The sequence below is a fragment of the Diadema setosum genome, chromosome 10 (assembly GCF_964275005.1).
Source record: "Diadema setosum chromosome 10, eeDiaSeto1, whole genome shotgun sequence".
NCBI lineage: Eukaryota > Metazoa > Echinodermata > Echinoidea > Diadematoida > Diadematidae > Diadema > Diadema setosum.
Genome location: NC_092694.1, coordinates 39,325,040 through 39,350,673, shown reverse-complemented (window position 1 = coordinate 39,350,673; position 25,634 = coordinate 39,325,040). Strand labels below are relative to the sequence as shown.

The 25,634-nt window shown below is 37.0% G+C and overlaps 1 protein-coding gene across 1 annotated transcript in view; it reads right to left on the bottom strand.

Moving 5' to 3' along the window:
- Positions 1 to 596: 596 nt before the first annotated feature.
- LOC140234071 (brefeldin A-inhibited guanine nucleotide-exchange protein 1-like) overlaps positions 597 to 25,634 on the bottom strand; it is a 69,553-nt gene continuing 44,515 nt past the window's right edge. Inside the window, exons 27-36 of the mRNA XM_072314150.1 lie at positions 24,701 to 24,830; positions 23,729 to 23,864; positions 22,234 to 22,372; positions 20,942 to 21,044; positions 20,191 to 20,353; positions 9,424 to 9,566; positions 7,619 to 7,802; positions 6,835 to 6,973; positions 5,280 to 5,397; positions 597 to 4,483 (exon numbers count right to left, since the gene is read on the bottom strand). Coding sequence (XP_072170251.1) covers positions 4,349 to 4,483; positions 5,280 to 5,397; positions 6,835 to 6,973; positions 7,619 to 7,802; positions 9,424 to 9,566; positions 20,191 to 20,353; positions 20,942 to 21,044; positions 22,234 to 22,372; positions 23,729 to 23,864; positions 24,701 to 24,830 — 1,390 coding nt within the window. The 3' untranslated portion in view covers positions 597 to 4,348. The remainder of the gene's footprint in view (positions 4,484 to 5,279; positions 5,398 to 6,834; positions 6,974 to 7,618; positions 7,803 to 9,423; positions 9,567 to 20,190; positions 20,354 to 20,941; positions 21,045 to 22,233; positions 22,373 to 23,728; positions 23,865 to 24,700; positions 24,831 to 25,634) is intronic.

Below are 25,634 nucleotides of genomic sequence, written 5' to 3'. Positions count from 1 at the left end.
TCCCCCCCCCCCATATATTTTTTTTTTTCTGACTAAATTCTATAATTTGAGCTACAAGTGTACATGTCAATCCTCTCTAGATTTGTTTTGTTAGTCAACAAAGCTACACTCGTCGCATCTATACACCTGTTACCCATACAAGTAGGCTCTTGTCTCATACAAGTCTGATGTACACAAGTTTCACACAAGTGCCATCTCTATTTTTCAAAATGAGTTTCAGTAAAAGTTGGGCAATTATCAGTGTGTGTGTATATGTGTGTGTGTGTGTGTGTGTGTCCCTCTGTCTCTTACACACACAAACAAATACTGTATACAGTACAGTGGACTCCCGTTATAACGAGCTCCTCAGGACCAGCAGTTTTCTTTCATTTTATCAAAATTTCATTATAACCAAACAAATAAACAATAGAAATACATAGAGTGGATAATGTTGCGGCCAGAATTATTACTTTGTTGTAACCGGAATTTCATTATAACTGTATTCGATGTAACATGAGTGTACTGTATAAATATGTGTGTACGTAGGAAACAAAAGCAATAACATATCTGGCAAATTAATAGTCGATGAATAAATCTGACACAACAAAATATTGTCCTTCACAAGTCATAGATTTATTTCAATTTCATAATTTTTTTTCCTACACAGGGAAACAGGTGTGCCTTTACACATGGTATGTTGGGTAGGGATATCAAATGTACTCAAATGTACACTCTGAAATTATGTCCTAATCAACTAAGACATGGTACACAAACAAGGTCATGACATGCTCTAAATGAATGATTCAATTAGAAAATTTCTCTTCATTATGCGACAATTTGGTTTCTGTAATTTTTCCCATCCCCCTCAAAGAAAAAAAGAATAGGAAAGAACTGTAAAAGAAAGAATTCAAACAGTGTACATGTATCACTCGGGGAACATCCCATATGAGCCAATGTGATGACGGAGAGCTTTGTGTACATGTAAGTGTGCGTGTTGAAAACTAGGATTGATACACTTAAACAAACCACATTCGACTCGTGATATCCAACACATATCATGTTTCAGTCATGATATTCTAAAAGTACAATGGCAAACCATATCAGGATCACTTTGGCAGAATTCTGTGTAACTCGATAGATCAGATTTTTAATATCAAGAATACCATCATAATGTTTGTGTTTAAGAGTGTGGGTGCATGCATGCCTCAACCTTGACTCGAGCTACACAGGATTGGTCAACTTCACATGGTCTACAAAATGGGTCTTAAGTTGGTTTTCGTGATGAGCCAACTGTCCAAACATGACGAGGTCATATTGCACAAACCTTCATCACAAGAGGGCGCTAGTCCAACTGCCAAAAAATTATGACATTTAGGTATTGTAGCTTACCTTCATTTTACAGTGATCTTCCCGGTATGAGTAAGAATTATCATAGCATTCTTTGCTAATATAAAGAGAAGTTACTTCAGTCTCTTTGGAGCTGGGAAATGATAGACCAATCAAAAGAGCCTTGTAGCCTTCAGTGTTGGAGACCAACACCTAACTCCTGCTCATTCTGCGTTAGAAGAGTGTGAGAGCCCGATTCCTTCATAGTGGTTCTGAACGATTTAAGTTTAATTTTGATTTCATGTCAGCCTTTAAATGTGTTGTAGAAAGAGTTGGTACCTCCTTGCAGTTGCAGTCCCAACAATAAACTATGTTCACAAAGTGAAGAGGGGACTATTAAAGGAAACAATGACTACAGGAAACTCGGAAACAATATTGGCTTGCTTTATGTGATGTTGTTGGAAATCCAGATACTGGTATGAATGTTCCTCTAGACAATGATTTCTGTACAGTGTGTTGAGATGTTTTGGGACTTACTAGCAGCCCTTAAAGCCCATACTGCAGGAAGGAGAGGGGGAGGGAGATATCAACAGGTTTATGATCATCCAAGTATCGGCATATAATATCATGTCATGTGATGAACCACATGATAAATCATGTGATATATACATTCTTGGCTCTCAAATTAGTCTTTGTCTACCAGACACAATCGTGCAATTTGTTCTACGATGACCAAGAATGTTTTTACTTGAAGAGGTTTTTGACATGTATCATTCAGAACTTTATACCACACTCCCGAAAATGAATGACACATCTAGCCTTGATTGCATTTTACTGTGACCTGATAATGAACTACATGTACCTAGAAAAGTCAAACACATCACCAATTTCAGGTGTGGCAAAATATTTCCATATTTGAGTATATACATTGGGGTGGAATCCAACGTATGAAAGACAAATCTTTACAATCACTAAACGCATGAACCAGAATAAATTCTTCTCTGCACAATACTGTTTCATACACCAAATACTACTTGTGTGGAAATACATTATCACCTCATAATCTGTCTGCAATGGAATTTATTATTGTTTCATTTTTGGTTTACAAAATTACGCTGTACAAACTCTCATAACTCATATATATCACCACATGAATGTTGCAAAAAGTTAAATTACGCTATTTCAAACTAATCTGTCATACTGTCAAAGCATAAATATATAGGAAATAACAAATCATATGAATATGAATATCCCACATAAAAATTGTTGTGTTCAGGAATACTACACACTTTGCAGCTGAATATACATAGGAAATATAATGATTGGACGCATACATGTCTTTATGTCGATAGCACTGGTTAAAAATATAGATTCTAGCATTAAACATGTATGGAATGTTATCACTGAGGGTGCAACTTGGGTTAGTACACAGAAACAAGAAATAATATGAGAAACAGACCTGCAGGACCAAAATATACCACCACAATGAAAACCTACAAAAATACTAATTACTTTTTCTCAGCAAGTCAGTAGCTGTGTATGCTGTGGATGTCAGTACTTAAACTAACGGTGCCACTGTGTGACACTGTTGAAAACAAAAAATTGAAGAGATCCCATAAAATACAGTCTCACTGCAGCAAACATGCTATCCACTTTGGGGAAAAGCAATGTCGCCCTCTAGAGAAAAGCATGCAAAATGGCCTGGTTGATACATATACAAATACATAAAGGATCCATTGCACGACCCTTCACATTACTAGGATCATGTTACAGTTTATCAACTGTCATAATTAATGTAAACACCAGGGAAAAGCAAAGTCACAAATAATGCAGAAACCCCAAAACCTTGGCCAACTGTGCCCTGGTTGGAGAGATATAATCAGAAATAGGCATTTTTATCTTGGCTGAAAGTGAATAGTTTGGGAGCATCTAGCAATTTGAATCCTTTTTGAGTCTGCACATTACCTTTTAGCTCATAAGAAGTATATCAGTAACTTGAACTTTAATAGAGGGCTCACTACATCGCACAATGAATATTTATCAATACATAAATGTGAACTAAACAAGTTTACAAGAAGCTAAAACAAGGTCACAGTTAATTTGAGTTTGTAATAAAAATCAGTGAAATTAAAGGTTAGTCTCACTTGATAACTTCTGTTAGGACATCATAGTACATTTCATTTTTCACGTTATTACCCACTAAGTCTTCATTTCAGACAACAGACACACACACACACAGGCTGAGCCATCATGTGTATCACAATAGAAATACAGAAAGATAATTCCACAAACACCCCACACAAAGATGGAGACTTCTATAGCTCTGATTGCATTCATCCCTGGTGCCAATTAACATCTTAGAACTAATTCCTCGCTTACTGTCTTCATCCAAAATTGTCTGTATTAAGAACTGCCTCATTCACTCTCTTCTTTAGCGGATTCATTCAAGTAGTCACAACAGCCACTTCCAAACACACCAAAATCTTTACTATGGCCACATACATGTACAAATAGCTACATATTAGAGGATGAAATATTGTTGCTATTGTTATCATTTGTGCAACTCACTTGAATACCAGCATGTATCTTAAGCTCACTTGGTGAGTAATGGTTTCTCAAGTAGCTGGCAGTTAGTTTATCTGTGAAAAGCAAATATTCTGGAATTTGCTGGGAGCTCCTTCATATTCACTCTGATAACATCCAAATTTCAGTAATGGTCCTGTAGAAATGTGAACTCCTATCTCTTCGTTTGACACATTTTCTTCCTCACTTGTGAAACACAATCCAATCATCATTGTGCCAGTGACAAGTGAAGAAATAACCCACCTAGGTGGAGGTGTGATCCAGGGTGATTCAACTCAACAAATGTCGATATACATCACAGTTTGTTGTATGGTACAATCTGTGGACTTTCATCCTCTAGTCATGGAGAGTCATGAGGCAAAGCAGCTAGGATTAGCACACACACTTAGAGGACACGATACCAGTGGGTGGAGTCAAAGAGCCCCTCCCCGGACAGGGTAACAGGTGGCTTGGGGTGTCATCACGTGAGTGCTACTTGGCAGACAGCACCGGTCCGGAGGAAGAACTTTCTCAGCATCGAACGTAGCTCTGGTCTCAGCTCAAATGTGATGATCTCACACATGTAGTTGTAGCAGTGAGCAGCATGAACTTTGAACTACACAAGCACAAAAAATAAGAATACAAGCAACCAGCACGTTTAATTACAATGAGCAAACATACATGTAGGCATGTACATGTGGGACTGAGTGTGACAGCATATCATAAGATCAATAAAAATTGCATGCATGGATTTTCTAGCAGGCTTGAAAATATGCATTTTGTTTCAACTACACCAATTTGGGGTTCATTTTTTTTTCTGAAAGAGTTAAACAGCTTCACTATCTAAATTCCAGGTAAGAAGCAAAATTATTTTGTTTAGGTCAGATTCTGAATCTTAAAGAAGAGCTTCTCAGCTAAAATGATGTACAACTCATTAAAAGATGTCGTAGTGAACCAAAGTAGTGATGGAAAATTCAAACTTCAAGATTGCTATTCTTGAGAAAAAGGGCCTTTGAAGTTCAGGATGTATTAAACCATACTGCCTGTGCACGCAAAGAAGGATTTAAAGACGTGATAGTGTGGGGATTCATGGGTGGTCCAGTTCATTCTTTGCCCACTGGGGTACATGCAAAAACCACAAATAGCACCAATACAGGTCACTGGTAACGGTTGACTCCAGTCAAGATTCTGAGGCTGTGTGTACTTACATAGAGATCAGTGATAAAGCTTTATACAATTCTTTACAGGGATTCTTGAATATATTTGAGCTGGGCCAGTCTTCCCATTCCATTGTATCCCCACACTACAGGATCTTCAAACACCACAATTACTGCTACAAATATATTATCAGATTGTCCTGAAATGTATCTAGTACATTATATTGAAGACTATTTCGTAAATTTAATACTCACTCTGTCATCTGGCATTTTGAGGATGCGTGTGAGGACGAGGACAAGAAGAGATTTCCAGGCGTTTCGGTGACTCTCAGAGTCTAGCAATAAGAAGTATCTCAAGGCCTCCTTGACTAACCTAGATAAACAAAGGCAAAAAGACTGAGATAAAAACTCCATACAGGTCACAATCATTTTCAGCAGACAGAAACAAAGTCACTGCAAAAATAGTTCATCATCATATAATCACATTTGTTCACACATATTACACCAGTTAAATGGTGTTTGATTGTGACGATAGCTAAACAATTTAACCTTGGATCGAACTCAAGATATCTAGAATACAGCTTTTAAAGAATACTGTGCAACTGAACAGAAGTTAAACAAGTGATTGTTGTTTAGTACATGAAGTCACACAGTAGGTTAGATAAATAAAAGAGATCCCTGGTGCAAGAGTTGCCTTTATTTCAGATAGAGACAGGGGAACTTGCTCTGAAATGGTTGTGTAATTTGAAGCAATGACTCACATGGCCAACACCAGGTATCCTGGTACTCAACTAATAGCCAATATCATGTCAAACTGCACAAATATTTCATCTTAATTTTCATCTGAATATTGCAACTTTTTTTTCTGCATTTACATAGAAGCACATTTTGCAAAACTGTTTCTATGATCAAAAATTTTAGTTGAACAGTTCCAGGAAGAAGATAGTATTTATGATAGAACAGTAGTACTGTGGGAATTTGCCATAAACACAGATTCAGATTAAAGTGGCCAGAATCTACACTTGATATTAAAGGCAATCAGTTACACAAGGTGGCGTACACATACACAACACACACACACACACACACACACACAACACACACACACACACACACACTAATACTAACAACAACAACATCAATGCCATCAAACAAGTTAACTCTACATGATTTGCAAGCAAGCTCAGACCCTACAAAGTGTCTATGATGTAATCTCACACCACCTGTATGTAATGATTTATTGATTGAGCTATGATTACATGCAGACAGCAGTTAGATGTAAGTAGTGCTCTCGACTATTTACCATAGCTATAACTTGCATAAGGCTTTCACCCACAGCTATATCTTGCAATCTCTATCAGAGTAATACTGTATATGCCATAATTTATACTTAGCGAGTCTAAATTTTCACGAATCAGGACTTCCAGACAATTTTGCGAGTGGTTAAATTCGCGATCATGGAGTACTGTACTAACTGGAGAAATGTACACGAGTGCATCACATTCATAGCGGGATCAGAGTCATTATTTTTGCCGGGTCTTTGATTTCGCGAATAGCACCTGACTCAAGAAATCTGCAAAAATAAAAACCTCACAAATATTCAGCATATACAATTATCAAAAGAAGGAATACTTGGGGAAATATTGAGACTTTTGAGCCATTTCTATCATTCCTCATCTGACTGCTACAATGTTGCACACTCTAAATTAAGGCAGTTCTCTATACTAAAGGGTTCAACAAGAGGTCTCGAAGCTTACCAACGCACTAGCAAACCATCCAACTTGTCCGGTGAAGGCCATTAAACACTCACCCTATGAGTCTCTCCTCTATGACAGGCAAACTATCCACTCTACTCTCATCTGAATACATCTTAAAGAGCAGCCTGAAGGCACAGGCCAGACTGGAAGTCTCCTGGGTAGACAGGTTGGGTTTGTTCTTCCCACGGAAACCTGATCAAACACAAGATGACATACAAAATGATCAATTACCCGCAACATTCAAAACCAACTCCACCTCAACCAACTCTTTTCACTTGAAATGAAAGAACTCTGTTGTATGGCCGCGGTGTTTATACATTATCATATATTTTAGGGACTTGCTTAAAACCTTGTTCAAATCCTATTCCTTTAAAATTTCTTTTCTCAACATTCTTTTAACAACTGAGATGTTTTTGCTACTGCACAAGTTTGACTAGGCACCAACCATCATGCACTTAAATTTCAGTTCCAGTGATTGTACACTGTAATTGTTATTTCAGGCACAAAAGTCAATAAGGTTCAAATTTCGAGGTATCATGCCAACCATGCGCGCAATGACTCCTTAAAAATAATATATAAATAAAATGAAATAAAAAACAACGTCCTTTAACCTTGTACTATTAAAGTGTGATCATATTTCTTAGAACTGAGCATTCCTTGCCTTGTACATTTGGCTGCTTTTCTCCTAAAGTTTGGGAAGCAATCTAAACTCAAATGATAAGTACTTTCTCTATACTGCTTTGCTTCACACAAACAGAGCTTGATAAATGTTGAGTGTGATTGAAGAGTGGGGCTTCCTCCCTGCCCCAGCATGCTAAATGAGAATTCAGCACCAACCTGCCAATCTCAGAGTCTCCCTTTGCTCATTGTTGCTGTTGAACTCCTTGGCGAAGCGATGTGACTCCAGTAAGCAGTCTAGCAGCAAGAAGAGCTGTGGTGTGGACAGGTAGCGATACATACCAGGCTCCTCCCCACTTAGTGTGGATTCTGATGCTAGTGAAGCCTCGTCTACAGTATTCTCCTACAAATCAGCAGAAAACAACATTAACAATTCCTGCTGATTTTTCTTAACACTGTTATCATGATGATGATCCACAGCATTTGAAGACAACAAAATTCCCTGATTTTTCCCTGATGAAGTCTCAAAATTCCATGATCATTATTTCGAGTCATTTCAAGTTTCATGTCTTCTATGTTGTTGCAGTGAACTATATGCAGTATAAAACACTGGTCATCCAGTGGGTGTTGTTTTGATGTGCAACAAAATATAACAGAGTCTGACTGACTACTTCCGATTTTTTGGGCTAATCAAAATTCCCTGACTTTTCCCTGATTTGAGGCATTTGTATCAAATTTCCTGACTTTTCCCTGACTGGAGTAAAAAGTAAAATAATTTTCCCTGATTTCCCTGAATATCCTGATGGGCTGGGAACCCTGGATGATGATGATCCAGAGCATTTGTATAGCGCCATATATCTGTTGTAGAAACATTCAAAGGCGCAGACTCCTCTAAGAGAGTTTAGAATAGCAATTGAATGCCTAGTGAAAAATGTGAGTCTTGAGTGAGGCTTTCAAGCAATCCAGTTTGTCAATTTCACAGAGAAAAAATGGGAGGGAGTTCCATAGGCAAGGAGCAAAAGAGGAAAATTTCCTTTGAAAACAACTGCATGGGAGTGAAAAGCAGGGATGATTGGAAAACTTCACCCATACTAGATACTACATTCTTTTATTCATCTCCCTTATCTCATTCTTTGAATTTTTCAACTCCTCTTTTATCCCTTCATTCATCTTTCACACACTCTTTCTCTTACCACTGTCACATAATCCCTCTCTCTCTTTCATTTTTCCTTCCCTCCATCCTCAGTCCCTCATTCCTTCTTCCCTCCTTTCTTTCATCTTTTAATTTCCCCCTCCTTCCTTCCTCACTCCTCCTTCTGTCCATCCTGATATTCTTTGGTCTATCTTATCTTTCCATCCTTCTCTCCTTCTATCTTTCCACCCTTCTCTCATTCTATTCTTTGGTCTATCTTATCTTCCCATCCTTCTCTCCTTCTATTCTTTGGTCTATCTTATCTTTCCATCCATCTCTCCTTCTATTCTTTGGTCTATCTTATCTTTCCATCCTTCTCTCCTTCTATTCTTTGGTCTATCTTATCTTTCCATCCTTCTCTCCTTCTATTCTTTGGTCTATCTTATCTTTCCATCCTTCTCTCCTTCTATTCTTTGGTCTATCTTATCTTCCCATCCTTCTCTCCTTCTATTCTTTGGTCTATCTTATCTTTCCATCCTTCTCTCCTTCTATTCTTTGGTCTATCTTATCTTTCCATCCTTCTCTCCTTCTATTCTTTGGTCTATCTTATCTTTCCATCCTTCTCTCCTTCTATTCTTTGGTCTATCTTATCTTTCCATCCTTCTCTCCTTCTATTCTTTGGTCTATCTTATCTTTCCATCCTTCTCTCCTTCTATTCTTTGTTCTATCTTATCTTTCCATCCTTCTCTCCTTCTATTCTTTGGTCTATCTTATCTTTCCATCCTTCTCTCCTTCTATTCTTTGGTCTATCTTATCTTTCCATCCATCTCTCCTTCTATACTTTGGTCAATCTTATCTTTCCATCCTTTTCTCCACCTCAGCCTCCTCCTACCTGAGCAGCCTTGAGATTCTCTGCATCCTCATGTCTACTCGTTGCCGGGAAGAAGATGATGTTGTCAATGGTTTGAATCAGTTCCAGCTGGACGACACACTTAATCAGCAATGATGTGAAGAGCTTCTGGTCAGCTGCTGTCTCTGTCCAGGTAAAAATGCAGAGTAGGAGATTAAAGGTCCACTTTGCCTTTGGGAGCAGTGATTTTAAAAATTTTCAAGATATCACATTTGATGCATTATGTGTAGGCCTGTTGTATCACAAAACATCCTACCATATAAAATTTTCGCAATAAAGCCTAAAATATAAGGAGATATCAGTATTTTTTCTTAATAAAGCATAAATGTAGACGGTTTAGTCTGGAAACATTTTTACTATAACTATTGTTCACATTTTGTGTATTTAACACAATTTAGCATCGATAATACGGCTTCAAATTTTTACAGTGGTTGTTTCTATCCCTAACTCATATCATAGAACTATTTCAAAGCACTAATGCTAGGTTTTTTGTTTCATCTGCAAATGGTAAATTATGCCTTTAAGAATCTGAATACACAAAGCCATCAGTCTTGAGTGCTAAAACTGCACTGTACATCACTGCATGATAACTGACGACTAGTCATCAGATATCCAATCCCCATATTTGCACTCATTTCTTGGGTTCCTTGACATTTGCTTCTGCAACAATTGGTCAAATGAAGTATCTGGCAAAACATAATTCTACCCACAAACATAACCCTAACCCAAATCCTAATCTTGACATCAAACTAAACCTGAAACACTAATGCATCCCTAACCTGAACCCCAAGTCCTTGGGGAAAATAAGATCAGAGCAATTGTCACAGGAGCAAATGTCATGTCACCAGTTTTAGACCCCTTTTGCATCACAATGGGAATGAGAATGTACACTATTCATCATAAACCATACAGTTTTCTTTTTATCATATGAAAGATCCACTTTAGCTGCAAAGGGCTATCTCTTACACAAAAGTAGGACTGACATGAAAAGAGGAGGAAAACATCAATGAAGATAGGAAATAATAACATCTGTTAGAAAATAATAATAATAGGAAATAATAACATCTGTTAAAACAAATCATGAAACATGATAAACTGAAGCAGTTTCACTGGACATCTATTTAAAGGACAAGTTCACTTTCATAGACATGTGGGTTGAGTGAATGCAGCAATATTAGTAGAACACATCAATGAGAGTTTGAGGAAAATCGCACAATCCATTCAACAGTTATGAATTTTTGAAGTTTCTGCTCAGACACGGCTGGATGAGAAGACTACTATAGCTTCTGATGTCATATGAGTACAACTATATAAAGAAAGTATAAAGAAAATTCAAGATATTCTCATTTTTCTCACATAATAAAAGAACACTTCACTTCTCTCTTTAAAAAGTCAGGGGGAATAATATTACCCCTAACATAAGTCAGTAACAAGTCGAGGACATATGCACTTTATTCAAAAAGTCAAGTTTTGTGAAATTCTCTTTTTATTTTCCTTATATCGTTGTACGCATGTGACATCATACACTGTAGTAGTCTTCTCCTCCAGCAGTGATTGCACAGATATTTTAAAAATTCATAACTTTTGAACAGATTGTTGGATTTTCCCCAAACTTTCACTGATGTGTTCTACTAACATTGTTGCCTTCACTCAATCCACATGTATGTGAAGGTGAACTTGTCCTTTAACCCGTTTAGGACGGTTTGCTTTGGCGAGCGAACACCCCCACAGACGGACAGGTTTTCCAAAATCGAGCCCGAACCGAGGGTTACTAAGGGGGTGTGACTTACGGTCCCGCTTTACCCAATCATCAAATTGCCGTGTATGCGGTGTAGGAATCCGCTTTCTGATTGGATGAATAACGACCGCTCATGAATAATAATGTCGCTTCCCTTCGCTATCTGGGTTCGCGCGCGCGGTTTGAACTTCACGTACTGTACGATCGTCAATTTACGTTCCCTCGTCAACTCAAATGAATAGCGTCTTTTATTATTGGGCACCAGGCTATGTCGAGGGTGTCGCAAATTTGTACTACATAATTGTCTTGAATTTACTGATTCATGGAGGCAATCTTTTATGGAAACTGTAATCCGTTGATCACAAGCCTTCAAAGTCTTTCAATGAAAAGCGATCGATCGGAGGATTGTGTACAGGCTTGAGTATTTTCATTTACACGACTGTAAGACACGCCAAATAAATCTCGTATTGTGGCGATATCAAAGGCACACGAACCCACTCTTGACTTCCTGTTGTTCACAAAATTCCTTACCATAGCTAGTCAATGAATTTTGGAAACAGAAGGAAGTTTATTCATTGTATACAGCATTTGAAAATCTGTTACACCTTGTTTGTCCCCGCTACTTGTATCCAAATACAAAGCTCGCGTGTCTGTAACAGAAGCACGTGGCTTTATTTCAAGACTAGGCAAACCATCAACGATGTAAAATTACAAGTAGAATTGGTGATACTGATTTATCAAAGTCGAATTTCGTAATAGAATAACGTCCACTTGAGTTTATTTCTTGGTTCTGTTTCAGTAATTCCCATAAAATTGACAAGAGCCTGGAATATGTTCAATATTCAAAAAAATCTTTGCATCTTTCTAACTTTCTTTGAGACGAATAAAAATGCATAATCCACGCTTGCGCCATACCTGCCATCCCCTGAAGAAGTCTGTTTAAAGAAGTTTGCTTCCTGAAATTATCAATCGTGACTACCTACAAATTTCGATCATGCGACTTATAATAGGTTTTCATTGGATGCATACAAGATATCACCGAGTGGATTTGTGAGTTTATTATCGGGGTTTGATGCTGCTATTTTTCTGTGCGATCTTACAATTCCTTTACAACTTCGACGTAATGTCGGGAAGATAATGATTATTCACTATGTATCAAGTGAAATGAGATTTCACACAGTGATACAAGACATATATTTAATCCATATAAAAAGTAATCACCAACCTAAATGAGTATCGTTATTTCTTACATAGAAAAAAAAAAAAACTAAGAATAAAGCACCCGTCCTGTTTAAGCCAGTTGACAGAACATGTATGAGCTCTTCAGATGAAACAGGGGAGTCTATACGATGAGAAGAAAAAAAGGAGAGAAAAAATAGGCTGGTCATCTAAATTTTGTTTGATTGACGGTAGATAATCTGAAAAGATTTTTCAAACGTAATGTAAAATTATACAAGATGAGGTTTGCCTACAACCTGTGTTTTGGTAATATCTTTCTACGTTTTATGTAATACATACGTATATATATATATATATATATATATATATATATATATATATATATAATATACATATATAAATTTTATGGGCAGAGTATCTTGGAGAAGAAATCATCACCATCAATGATAATATTCAATCTACACGTTTGTATATGGGAATGAAGAAGGGGATAGCTGGAAAGGAAAGTGATGAGATGTAATGAGATAAATGAAGGAGCACTAATTGAGACAAATGTATTACAAAGGAAGAGCAAAACGGCAAAAAAGGGCAAAAGGGTACAACATTATGCAAAGATTTTGCAGTCATTTTTTGTGTACGTTTGCCTTCCAATTTCGTAGTGACGTAATTCAAAATAGCCAACAAAAAAAGAAAAGAAAAAAAGATAGCGCCATGAGGATGTTCATTCAACCTCGTTTGCCTTTCACTATGTCCTATCACTTCAAAAAATGTAGCATTAGCACAATTCAAATTAGAATTCCCATCGAGAATTCAGATTCGCATCAATGTGAGAGAGTGTCTTTTCAGACAGGGTCGCAGGTGAGCATTTCCGAGTTCGTCGGAGAAGTTCATTCATATTAGAAACAAAAAGGTTGACCATCCGGCAGCTGATAGAAGAAGACGACATGACCATGGGAGAACGGCGAGCACATATCACACAAGCTTGAAGGTCTAAAATCATTACATCACTTCAGAAAATAACGAAAAGATGATATGTCTGTTGAAATAAACGACATTTCTCCCGACATTCTTCGATCTCTCATAACAGACGGTTAATTTTGCTGAAATGATCTTCTCTTATGTCATGAGTGTAAATCAATATCATTTTGTTCTATTGTGTATACCAGTCATCGCCCGATAAAAGACAGAAAATGAAGTACTATTCTCATTCAATAAGCATAATGTATAAAGGAAACGAGCATTTGCTGCAATCGTTTATGAATATGAAAATGCTTCAATGCCATTTCACGAAGTCTAAAGGAATGAATGCAAGTAGGTCTACCTAAATACAGAGATGTATAATGCAATTATTATAAAAAAAATATGCAGCCACGATAAGTGCATAAACCACTTCAATAGCAGCATGAAAACATTTGATCACATCGATATATAAGAACATTTCATGCTTTTATTGCTCGAAATTCCTTGCTCCTAAACAAAGTAGAGTGTTCAATTGAAGCGACGGGTTATCACATCTCCGTCTCTCGCGAAACTGAATCATCACTTCGCAAATTTGGAGTGCTTTCTACAAATTTACATAAAAAGTTTTTTTTTTTTTTTTTTTTTTTTTTTAGGCATGAGTTACCATATTCTACTGATTATAAATCGATTGAGCTACAAAACGGTAGTGTGTTGCTAAAAACCATTATAACTCAATGATCGCGAAATCATTTGACTTGTGAACTTCCGAAAGAGATGGACTGAAAACTCAGACTTCTAAACGTATAAATAATTTGACAGAGCGACTATAGCCGAAAATTAGCCTATTATGAAGAATTCATACAAAACTAGAACCAAAAAAGACTAAACAGTCGACATCACCATTGTCGGTATTGTCGTAATATGGGATGTAATTTTGTTTTGACTGCCTCTTTGAAATGCTGCAAACATCAAATACTGAACATCAAAATTTTTATTTGTGAATTCTAAGCGTATGAGAGAGAGAGAGAAAAAAAAAAGACAACTTCTGCCGTATGTCTTGTTTCTCGCTTTATTGCAGCGTATGTCATTGTCGAAGTTTAAATTCTGTAATACATGTTCGTAACAAGTACATGAGAACTTGCACATTGGATTCCCAACAACCATAAAATCATTGGGGTCCGTAAAAGCGATTACGTAATACATACGAAGCACATCATGCATTCTATGGACCGGTGCAGAATAAAGAGACTGTCTGTAATCGGCCTTTGAACTTCTCTATTATGCTCATAATCCCCGACTTTTCAGATGGCGTCTACGAGTGTGTCTTAGGAATGTTTTTGTATCAACATCCTGTCTATTCAAGGAGGTACAATGTAACCTGATACTCTGGCCACCTGGTCTATTCAAAGTGTTCTTGCCTATAACACGCGCACATGTTACGCTGTGTTTCACCATGATGAATATAATTGTAAGACCCCATAGTGGCAATATCGGCTCTTGCATTGTATGAAAATGATGACTATTATACAGTATATCCTCTATTTGGTTCGTTGGCCGAGTAGATTTTTTGAACGATCTTATAACATAATCACGCTGTCATTCATAAGTATGAGAGAGAGAGAAAAAAAAGCTTCAAGCAACATGGAAGTTGAGTTTCTCAAACCAATCTTCCATTTGAGTTTGTTTCTTGGTTTTGTTTCAACAATTTTCATAATGTTGACAAGAGCCTGATGGGATGTTCAATATTCAGATAAATCGTTGCATCTTTCTTGCAATCGTTGACAGCTAATGGTGACTAAACCTGCGAACTCCATGCATTTTTGTATAAAGACGTTTGCTTTGTGAAATTATCCATCATGACTGCCTCCAGATTTCGACCATAATTACATGACTTAGGTTTCCATGAGATGAATAAAGGAGATCAACGAGCGCATTTGTAAGTTTACTGTCGGGTTTTATGTTGCAAATTTTATGTGCAATGATGATTCCCTTACAACTCTACCGTAATGGCGGGGAGGTATTGTTCACTGCACATCACTTGAAATTAAATGTCACACAGTGATATGATAATCATCAGCAAACGGGATAGATTATTGTTATATATATATATATATATATATATATATATATATATATATATATATATATACATGTATATATATATATATATATATATATATATATATATATATATATATATATATATATATATATATAACCTATTCAAGTCAGTTGATGGAGCATTTATGAGCTCTTCCGGTCTGCAAACGAAACATCGGAGTCTATGCGATAAGAAGAAAGATTGAGAGATAAAGAGATTAAAAAAATAGGCTGGTCTTAAATTTAGTTCCATGGACGGTAATCTGAACACACTTTTGCAAATGAAATGAAATATTACACACGGCTAGGTTTGCCTATATAATCTGTGTTATGGTGATATCTTATGAGATTATATATAATAATATATAATAGTGTTTTTGTATCAACATCCTGTCTATTCAAGGAGGTACAATGTAACCTGATACTCTGGCCACCTGGTCTATTCAAAGTATTCTTGCCTAAAACACGCACATATGTTAGGCTGTGTTTTACCATGATGAATATATAGGACCCCATAGTGACAATATCGGCTCTTGTGTTGTATGAATATTATACAGTAAATCCTCTATTTGGTTCGTTGGCCAAGTAGATTTTTTGAACGATCTTATAGCATAATCAGGCTGTCATTCAGAAAAAAAAAACTTCAAGCATCATCAAAGTTGAGTTTTGCAGACCAATTTTTCAGTTTGTTTCTTGGTTTTGTTTCAGCAATTATTTTTTTCATAATATTGACAAGAACCTGATGGGATCTTCAATATTCAAATAAATCACTGCATCTTTCTGGCTGTTTTTGACAACTAATGATGACTAAATCTGAAAAATCCATGCTCTTGCGGTACCTGCCATCCACACTGAAGTTTGTGTGTATAAAGAAGTTTGCTTTCTGAAATTATCCATCATGACTGCCTACAGATATAACTTAGGTTTCCCTGGGATAAATAAAAGATATCAACGAGCGCATTTGTGATTTTACTGTTGGGGTTTAAATGCTGCCAATCTTACTAGTGCAATCTTACGTTCATTGACTTATAACTCTATCGTACTGCGGGGAAGATATTGCTCATTACGAATTACATGAAATAAGATTTCACAAAGTGATAAGACATAAGTTATTCATCATATGATAAAAAGTAATCACTAACAGGAAAGCTGATTGTTTTGATGAATATGTATATTTGATATAACATTTATGAGGTCTTCCGGTCTTCAGGCGAAACATTGGAGTCTATGCGATAAGAAGAAAGATTGAGAGATAGAGAGAAAAGAAATAGGCTGGTCTTCTAAATTATGTTTGATGGATGTAATCCGAACACTCTTTTGCAAACGAAATGTAATATCATACACAGCTTGGTTTGCCTATAAAATATGTGTAATATGGTAACATCTTTTTAGATTGTATATATATATTCATAATACAGGCAAAATATCTTCGAGAAGTGATCGTCACCATCAATGATAATATTCATTCCACACATTTGTAGATGATAATGAAGAATTGGATTACGGGAAAGAGAGGGAGAGATATGGAAAGGGGGGGGGGGAGAGAAATATGGTGGTCTTCTAAATTTTGTTTGGTGGATGGTAATCCGATCACACTTTTGTAATCGAAATGTAATGTTACACACGGCTAGGTTTGCCTGTCTGTGTTATGGTAATATCTTTTTAGATTATATATATATATACATAACGGGCAAAATATATTGGAGAAGTGACCGCCACCATCAATGATAATAACCAATCTATACGTTTGTAGACGGGAATGTAGTGGATAGCTGGAAAGGAAAGTGATGAAATGTAATGAAATAGAAATAAGGAGCACTAATCGAAGCAAATAATGTATCATAAAGGAAAAGCAAAATGGCAAACTTGAGTTTACAAAATGGTGCATTATGCGAAGATTTTGCAGTCGTTTTTTGCGTATGTTTGTCTTTCAATTCATAGTTAGGTAATTCATAATCGGTAACAAAAAATATAGTTCCATGAAGATGATCATTCAGCTTTGTTTTCCTTTCGCTATATCCTATCACTTAAGAAATGTAGCATGAACACACTTCAATTTAGAATGCCAATCGAGAACTCACATTCGTCTCTATGTGAGAGAGTTTTTTTTTTTTTTTTTTTTTTTTTCAAACAGAGTCGCAGGTAGCATTTCCGAGTTCGTCGGAAAAGTTCATTCAATTTAGCAACAAAAGGTTGGCCACCCGGAAGCTGAAGAAGTCGTCATGACCATGGAAGAATGGCGAGCACATGCCACACAGGCTTGAAGGCCTGCAATCGTTACATCACTTCAAAAAATAAGGAAAAGACAACATGTTTGTTGAAATTACACCATTTCTCCCGACATTCTTCGATCTCTCATAGCAGAGGGCTAATTCCCCTGAAATGATCTTCTCTTCTGTCAAGAGTGTAAATTAATATTCATTTCATTGTGTATACCAATCATCCCCCGATAAAAGACGGAAAATAAAATACTTTTCTCATTCAATGTGCATAATGCATAAAGCAAACGAGCATTTGCTGCAATCGTTTATGAATATGAAAATGCTGCAACGCGATCTCATAAAGTCTTTAATTCCATTGAAAGTATGTACTTAAATGCAGAGGTAGATAGAGAGAAGACACATGCACAATAAGAGCTTAAACCACTTTGGTGATAGCATTAAAACATTAATTACATCAAATAAAGAGAAGAGCATTTCGTACTTTTATTGCTCGAAATACTTTACTCCCAAAAAGTCGAGTGCTACAATTGAAGCGCTCCATAATCACATCTCCGTCTTTCGCAGAATTGAATGACCGCTTCGCAAATTTGTAGCGTTTTCTACTACAGTGTAATTTGAATGAAAAATATTTGGTTTTTTTTTTTCGGCATGAGTTGTCATATCCGATTGACTGAAAATGGATTGTACAACCAGTGACGTTTGGCTGAAATCCTTGCAACTCAATGATAGTAAAATCATTTTGACTTATGAACTTACGAAAGAAATGGACTAAAAAACCCAGATAATTTATATAGCGACTGCATCCGAAATTAGGCATATTATAAAGAATTCATACAAAAAATAGAAATATAGACTAAACAGTCGAAATCACCATTGTCACTATGAACGTAATATGGGATATAACTTTATCTAATATACTTTTTTGAACTGCTGCAAATCCCAAATACCGATCGTTTTTTTTTTTTTCATAGACAATTTCTCGCAAATGCTATAAACGTATGAGAGAAAACTTGTGCCATGTGTCTTCTTTATTCGCTCTATTGCAGCGCATTTGTGCACTTTAATTTCTATAATAAATTAATGTTTGGAACATGCACATGAGAACTTGCACATTCAATTCCCAACAACCATAAAGTTATGGTTACATATACATACGAAGCACATCGCTAACATCCATTCTATATGGACCGGTACAGAAACAAAAAGACTGTCAGTAGTCGACCTTTGACCGTTCTCTATTATGCTCATAATCCCCTGCCCCTTTAGGTTGCGTCTACGAGAGGGTCTATCTAGTATCTGCATCCTGTCTATTCATAAATATACAATGTAACCTGATACTCTTGCAGCTGGTTTATTTAAAATATTCTCGCCCATAACACGTGCACATGTGACGCGGTGTTACGCCATGATGAATTTACGACTTCGATGAAGTAGCACAATCGACTGCGTTGTTTGTATGCAGTACATCCCCTACTCAGTTTGTTCTTGGCCAAGTGGTTTCTTTTTTTTTTTTAACGATTTTATAACATAATCAGAATATTATTCATGACGGTAAAACTCTTCAAACAACTACAAGTAACATCGCTGTCATGATAACAAACAGACACAAAAACATTTACACACATCACATGCATGCAGGGACACGCAAAAGATTTACTTTTGAATTTATTCAATTCGCCGAGTTTTGGTAAATCCCAGGACTCGGCAGCGGAAGAAGAAGGCCAACATTTCATGCCAATAATGGTAAGCAGGTTGCCATGCCGAGATGGCTTTCATAGAAAATCCATAAGTACGACATTGCATTACTGATGTAACACGAAGTAGTATGCTATAATACTTTATCATGTAAATGTGTGCTAATAAGGTAGGTGCGTGCACCCAACGGTCTTGACCGCCGCACGCACGCTTTTCACTTGAGTGTGACAATTTTGCATACCGATGCAAATGAGATCGCCAGAGCGTGCGGCTGGTCGCTCGTCATTGGTCATTTTCCCGACCGTTGCGAAGGCCTGAATGTCGTGAAAATTGCACTCATGTTTGTCAATATTTTGCTTGTTTATAGACATAAGATATGACCAATCATCACAAAATGTTCACAGATGGCAACTTTGATGTATGTAGTCCCACAAAATATAAATCATTTTCAACATAGGCATCGTATTGTTGGTGAAATTCTAAGTTTAAAAATGCGTGTTCATTTCACTCTCTCAGCCCGAGTATACTCGGGACCAGTCCACAGCCTGGAAAACGTCAGCCCGAGTATACTCGGGACACGTCCTAAACGGGTTAATGAGAAGTTTACAACATGCCTGCTCATGTGTCATGATATGTCAGGCCATTTCTCATTTTTTTAAAAGATAATAAGTCTCTATGGCTACAGAAAACATTGGGAATGATATCTACTAGTTCAGAGAACAGCACATACTATAGAATTCTAAACGAGTTCTCTCAGGCCTTTAATCCTCCTTTAATAGACCAATCAAACTGACTATAAGACAGAAATTGTTCACAGAAAAATCAGTAAAAGCAGCAGTAGTATGTGTGACTTACTTTGGTAGTCTAGCGTGCCTTTACTGGTCTTACTGTCGAAACTGGTGGCACTAGCAACGCTGTGTTCACTCCCAATCCTTTTCAAGTTTGACTTCTTGTCAGCAGGAGAGGAGGGTTCCGACTCCCTGGTACCAGCCCCACTCTGAAGGCGACTTCCATTATCCTGTCATAACATCACACATGGTATGATTAGCCCTGTGTTACTCTGTCTGGTATGTACATTAACATAGGCACATTAAAGGCTGATACACACAACAGCTTCAATTTGTTTCAAACAATCTCTACTTCCAGCACTGAAACATGAGCTGATGTAATCTGCCCAAAAGTTTTTGAACATGCTTAATATAAAATGTGACAAAATATTCATCTTCAGTCATAAGACAATTTTATCTTGTACAACCAGAGGCTTTATTATGGCTACAGTTGTGCGGCTTTAACTGATTTTCTATTTAATGCAACAAAAATGCAGGCAATAAACCACAAATTTAAGCTTTAAACATCAGAATCGTCATCAATACATTGACAGCATGACTGACATGGACAATGGAATTCTGCTAGATCTTAAGGTGTGCGTCAGATTTGCAACAAAAATACACTTTTCACAAGAAAGACAAAACCAATCGCAAGTATTATTCTCCATACTATGATCAGTTGCTAATGCAAATAGTCCTCACACTTAATCACTGCAAAAGGAGTAGTTTAATGCTAGAATGAATACTTCACAGATGACCTTTGACATTAAAAGTTTTACCTCTATAGAGGGCGCATCAGCTCTCTCCTGCTCTGGATAGGGTTTAGATGTAAAATTCTCCATCTCCATAGACTGCAGTTCTTCTGGTTTCCATGTCAATAATCTATTTTAAAAATATTAATGTAGATAAAGTAAGACAATTCCTGATCTGTTTATACTGAGTAGGTGTTCACTTGGTAACAAGGATAGACATTACCTCATAAACAAATTGAGCAGTTGCTACTGATTGACAAATTGCTCTTCATCGATATAAATAAGCACCAATCATTCAGCACTTAAATAGTAGCCCTGATAAAATATGACATCTGTGTAGTAATCAGGAGGTCGCTGGTTTGAGTTGTTGATGAATGGCACTTAGTCAATCAGTTGTAGTAAGAACAACTCAACGAAAGAGTAATCCTGTTTTCATATAATGACAAGTGTAATATAATGACATTATTGAAACAGGGCTTTAAAAGGTGACATAACAAAGCTAAGCCTGAGGCCAAAAAAAAAAAATTGTTGCATTGGCGTAACATGAGATTTTCAAATAGGGTCGGTCGGGCGGATTTTTTTTTTTTTTTTTTTTTTGCTACCTGCATTTTACGTGTATAACTCGTGCTCAGTAAACAGTTACAACTGCTGCACCGTATGTGCTGTGTTCATCTATTCTACAAATCATTTATGAGGCCGATATTACTCGAATTATACCCCTTCACAGAATTTAAAGATGTTGAAATCCCTATCCTGAATGTTTTCACTTCATATTTTACTATTTTGACTTAGATAAGATAGATGCAAATTGACCCATATGTACGATCTTTTCATCGCACACGGCGATCTCTATTACAGTCCCACATATACAGATTCATGTAAGTTCTCCACACAAGAAACCTATGGCAAAACTGTGCACAATACATTGCAGTCTGAATGCTAAGTATACACTGTATAAATCTTGATAGAGTACGCGTCCGTGTTGGAAACAGATGACCTACTGATCAAGCGAGGCTATGCGAGGCGCTAGCGAGATCTCTCCACAGAACTCTTACACAATGTAAGAGTTTTGTGGATCTCTCCCTCGTACATCCGATATCCCCAGAGCCGTTTCCACTTCCGGGTTTTTTGCGATCGCGATCGCAGTCAAGAAGATACTTGATATCGATAGCAAAAAAATAATAAAAAAAAAAAGGGTCGGTGGAATTTTTAGGGTCGGGCAGGTTACGCCAATGCAACAATTTTTTTTTTTTTGGCCTGATTGACAATTTCTTGCTGGATACACACACAAAACCTTCTCTAGGTGACAAAATACATACCCCTGAGGTATGGTGCTCTTGAAGATTTCCAGCATACAGGCACAGATTCTGTCCCACAGTTCTGGCTGAAAGTCCTGTCCGTTGGAGATAACAAGCTGCTCCATACAATTTGTGCCTGACCTTGCTAGCTGCTCATTGTCTGCAGAAAAAGAAAAAAAAAAACACCCAAAAGAAAGCAAAAGAGATACAAAGTATATTCTTTCACGGATATAACAAAGAAACACTATTACATGCACTGGTGACTTTAACATTATTGCATATTATGAAGATACTTTTACCTGCCACATGAAATTAGCACACTGTTAGGTTTGTTTAATATGCTTTTGTATCTATTTTTTCACAACATTATTCATTATTGTTTTTACAATGTTTTGGGGAAACTACTACTGACATGAGAAAACACTGATATGGTTTGTGCTTTCAGCCGGTCTCTCAGCTTTTCTCATTAACAATGTATTCCTCTATGGTCCAGTGTGGTCAAGGTATGGCTTGTCAGGAATACATTGCTACTCTGTCCTAAAACACCAATTTTATCTGAAGTATATTCACTTGTCTAATTAGAGGAGAGATATGTGGTTTTATGATGCAGTCGATGGGAAGAAACATCATGGCAAAAACAAGAACTGCAAGCAGCAAAAAAAAAAAAAATAAAAAATCTTAAAAGAAGAGGTATCTTTGTGTAATGGTACTCACAATATATGTGTACCTTTGCTGGAATCTAAACCATCAAATCAAATATCAAAGAGTTCCACCAACAATATAAACTTAATTGCAAAATTGTATACCCCCCCCCCCCCCCAAATCAGGAGGCCTTTGGTTGTTGGTTAGGTCCAATGCTAGTATGTACAGTGTATGCCCATGATTTTTATCATGGGATGGATACTACTAAAACGCTGAATAATCAGTGTTTATGTCAAAAAAGAGCAATTTGTCAATCTGTTACAATAGAAAAAGCTTTATGCAAAAATTCATTGATTTGATTCCTGGCAAGGTTTATTACCTTGTTGCACACACCACAACAGCTATTACGGGGTTTATTACCTTGCTACACACACCATACGGGTCGTTACAGGGTTTATTACCTTGCTGCACACACCACAAGAGTTGTTACGGGGTTTATTACCTTGTTGCGCACACCACAAGAGTTGTTACGGGGTTTATTACCTTGTTGCGCACACCACAAGAGTTGTTACGGGGTTTATTACCTTGTTGCACACACCACAAGAGTTGTTACGGGGTTTATTACCTTGTTGCGCACACCACAAGAGTTGTTACAGGGTTTATTACCTTGTTGCACACACCACAAGAGTTGTTACGTGGTTTATTACCTTGTTGCGCACACCACAAGAGTTGTTACGGAGTTTATTACTACCTTGTTGCACACACCACAAGAGTTGTTATGGGGTTTATTACCTTGTTGCACACACCACATGAGTCGTTACGGGGTTTATTACCTTGTTGCACACACCACACGAGTTGTTACGGGGTTTATTACCTTGTTGCACACACCACAAGAGTTGTTGTAATAAGTCTTCTAGGAGTGTGTCTTTCAGGACGTCAAAGTACTGAGTGAAGACATCGACGATGGCGAAGAGGGCATGGTTGCATGTCGTCATCATCCATTCAACTTTCTGTTCAACATTCAATGTACAAACAAAGATTGCTCTGACTTTTTGCTTTCCCAAGGTACTGTAAAACCAGAACCATTCACGGCACAAAGCTTTTGCGAATTGGAGCTGATGGCCCTATGTGCGGCATGAAAATTTCATGAATTGCCACTGCCATTCAATGCATTGTGTAGACTAAAACTTTCTCATGCATTCTACTTTTGCAAATCTTGGTTCCCAGCAAAATTCACAATAGTTTAAGGTTTTGGAGAAAGACTTGATGTCACAAAATCTTCTAAAAAGCAAAATATATAACAAAACAAAACATATCATTCTTAAAAGTCTACTTTACCAATAAGTTTTCTCATCCTGTACAACAACTAACATACTATCACTGTTTGACTAATCTAATGTATACCAATATCTCACTTTGATAGGACTCCTTGATATCACACTAGAATTTCTTCTTACCAAACATGGAAGTCAAATGCAACAACTTCCAAGTCTATGTGGATTTTCTGACGATGGATTAGACACAAACTGGACAAACATACCAGGATGGATGAAAAGTATTTGCAAGTCCCTCTCTCACAGCAATCAGGGTAAAACAACCAACAGACTATTCTGTAATTCACAATCCATCTTGTTTACATACAAATATTCCATTTTAACTCGTGGTCTTTTTATCACATGGCCTTTGTCATCTTTGCAGGTGGATGTAATCACTCAATTTGTTGTACCTTTCGCCTTTTAGTGGTCCTTATCACTCCACTTCTGAGGACAGAATTTTCTGGCCTTCCTATCCCCTTCTCTAGTGGTTCTTATCACATAATTTCTGAAGACAGAAATTCCTGACTTACCTCTGCCATCTGCTCTGGGAGCTTCATGTTGTCAAAGATTCTGAAGACGATTTTGAAGAGGTCTTTCCACCAGTGCTTCTGGAAAGTGTGGCCGTAGCTTTTCATGATTTCAAACATCACTGTGAGCCCACTGTGAGAAAAAAATGTCCATTGTATGCAGTTAGTAAACATACTAAAACACTTCCACACACAAAGACTGGAGATTACTGACTGAAGTGAAAAGATGTGGGGAGCAAACTCTACCAATAAGCAAAGATGGAGCAGGATGCTTCCTGTCATCACACTTTTGGTAGTAATTTGTTACACTTTGAAGATGCCATTCATTGACACATGAAGAAAAAAAAATATACATAAGTAAAAGTTCAGGAGTTGGTATTGTCGAAGACCTTATATAAAGGTTACTATCTTGATGCCGCCCATTCTCTTCACATGTGTGCTCTTCAGGTCCACCAATCACACATCTCTCTATGAAAAATTCAGCTTGACCTCTTGTAGGAATATCATCTCCATTTTCTACAAAAGGAAATACTACACAAAGACTCATTTCCCTACTAGCACTGTGATTTCAGAACAGTCAATTGTGGCTGTTTGAAAATCTTTATGCTGGCATGGATGTTGATTTTCATTTGGACTGAGGAACCTTTAACCCTAACCAGGTCGGGCTTTTTGGGCTGTTCTGTAGCCGGGGGAACAGTTGATTCAACCCCCCTCCCCCCGACATTTCTGCTGTCGATCGCGCGATCACCAAAAAAAATTGGCATATACATTACCTGTCGCGTAATCTACCAAACTATACAAGAAAAAAATTGCATTTTTCATTTTTTATATTTTATATTAATTAATATGCGTGAAATCACAAATTTTGCTCTAATTCAGAAAATAAAGCTAATAGCATCCTAATTTTTTGTGATATTATTCTTTGTAGCATTCCTAA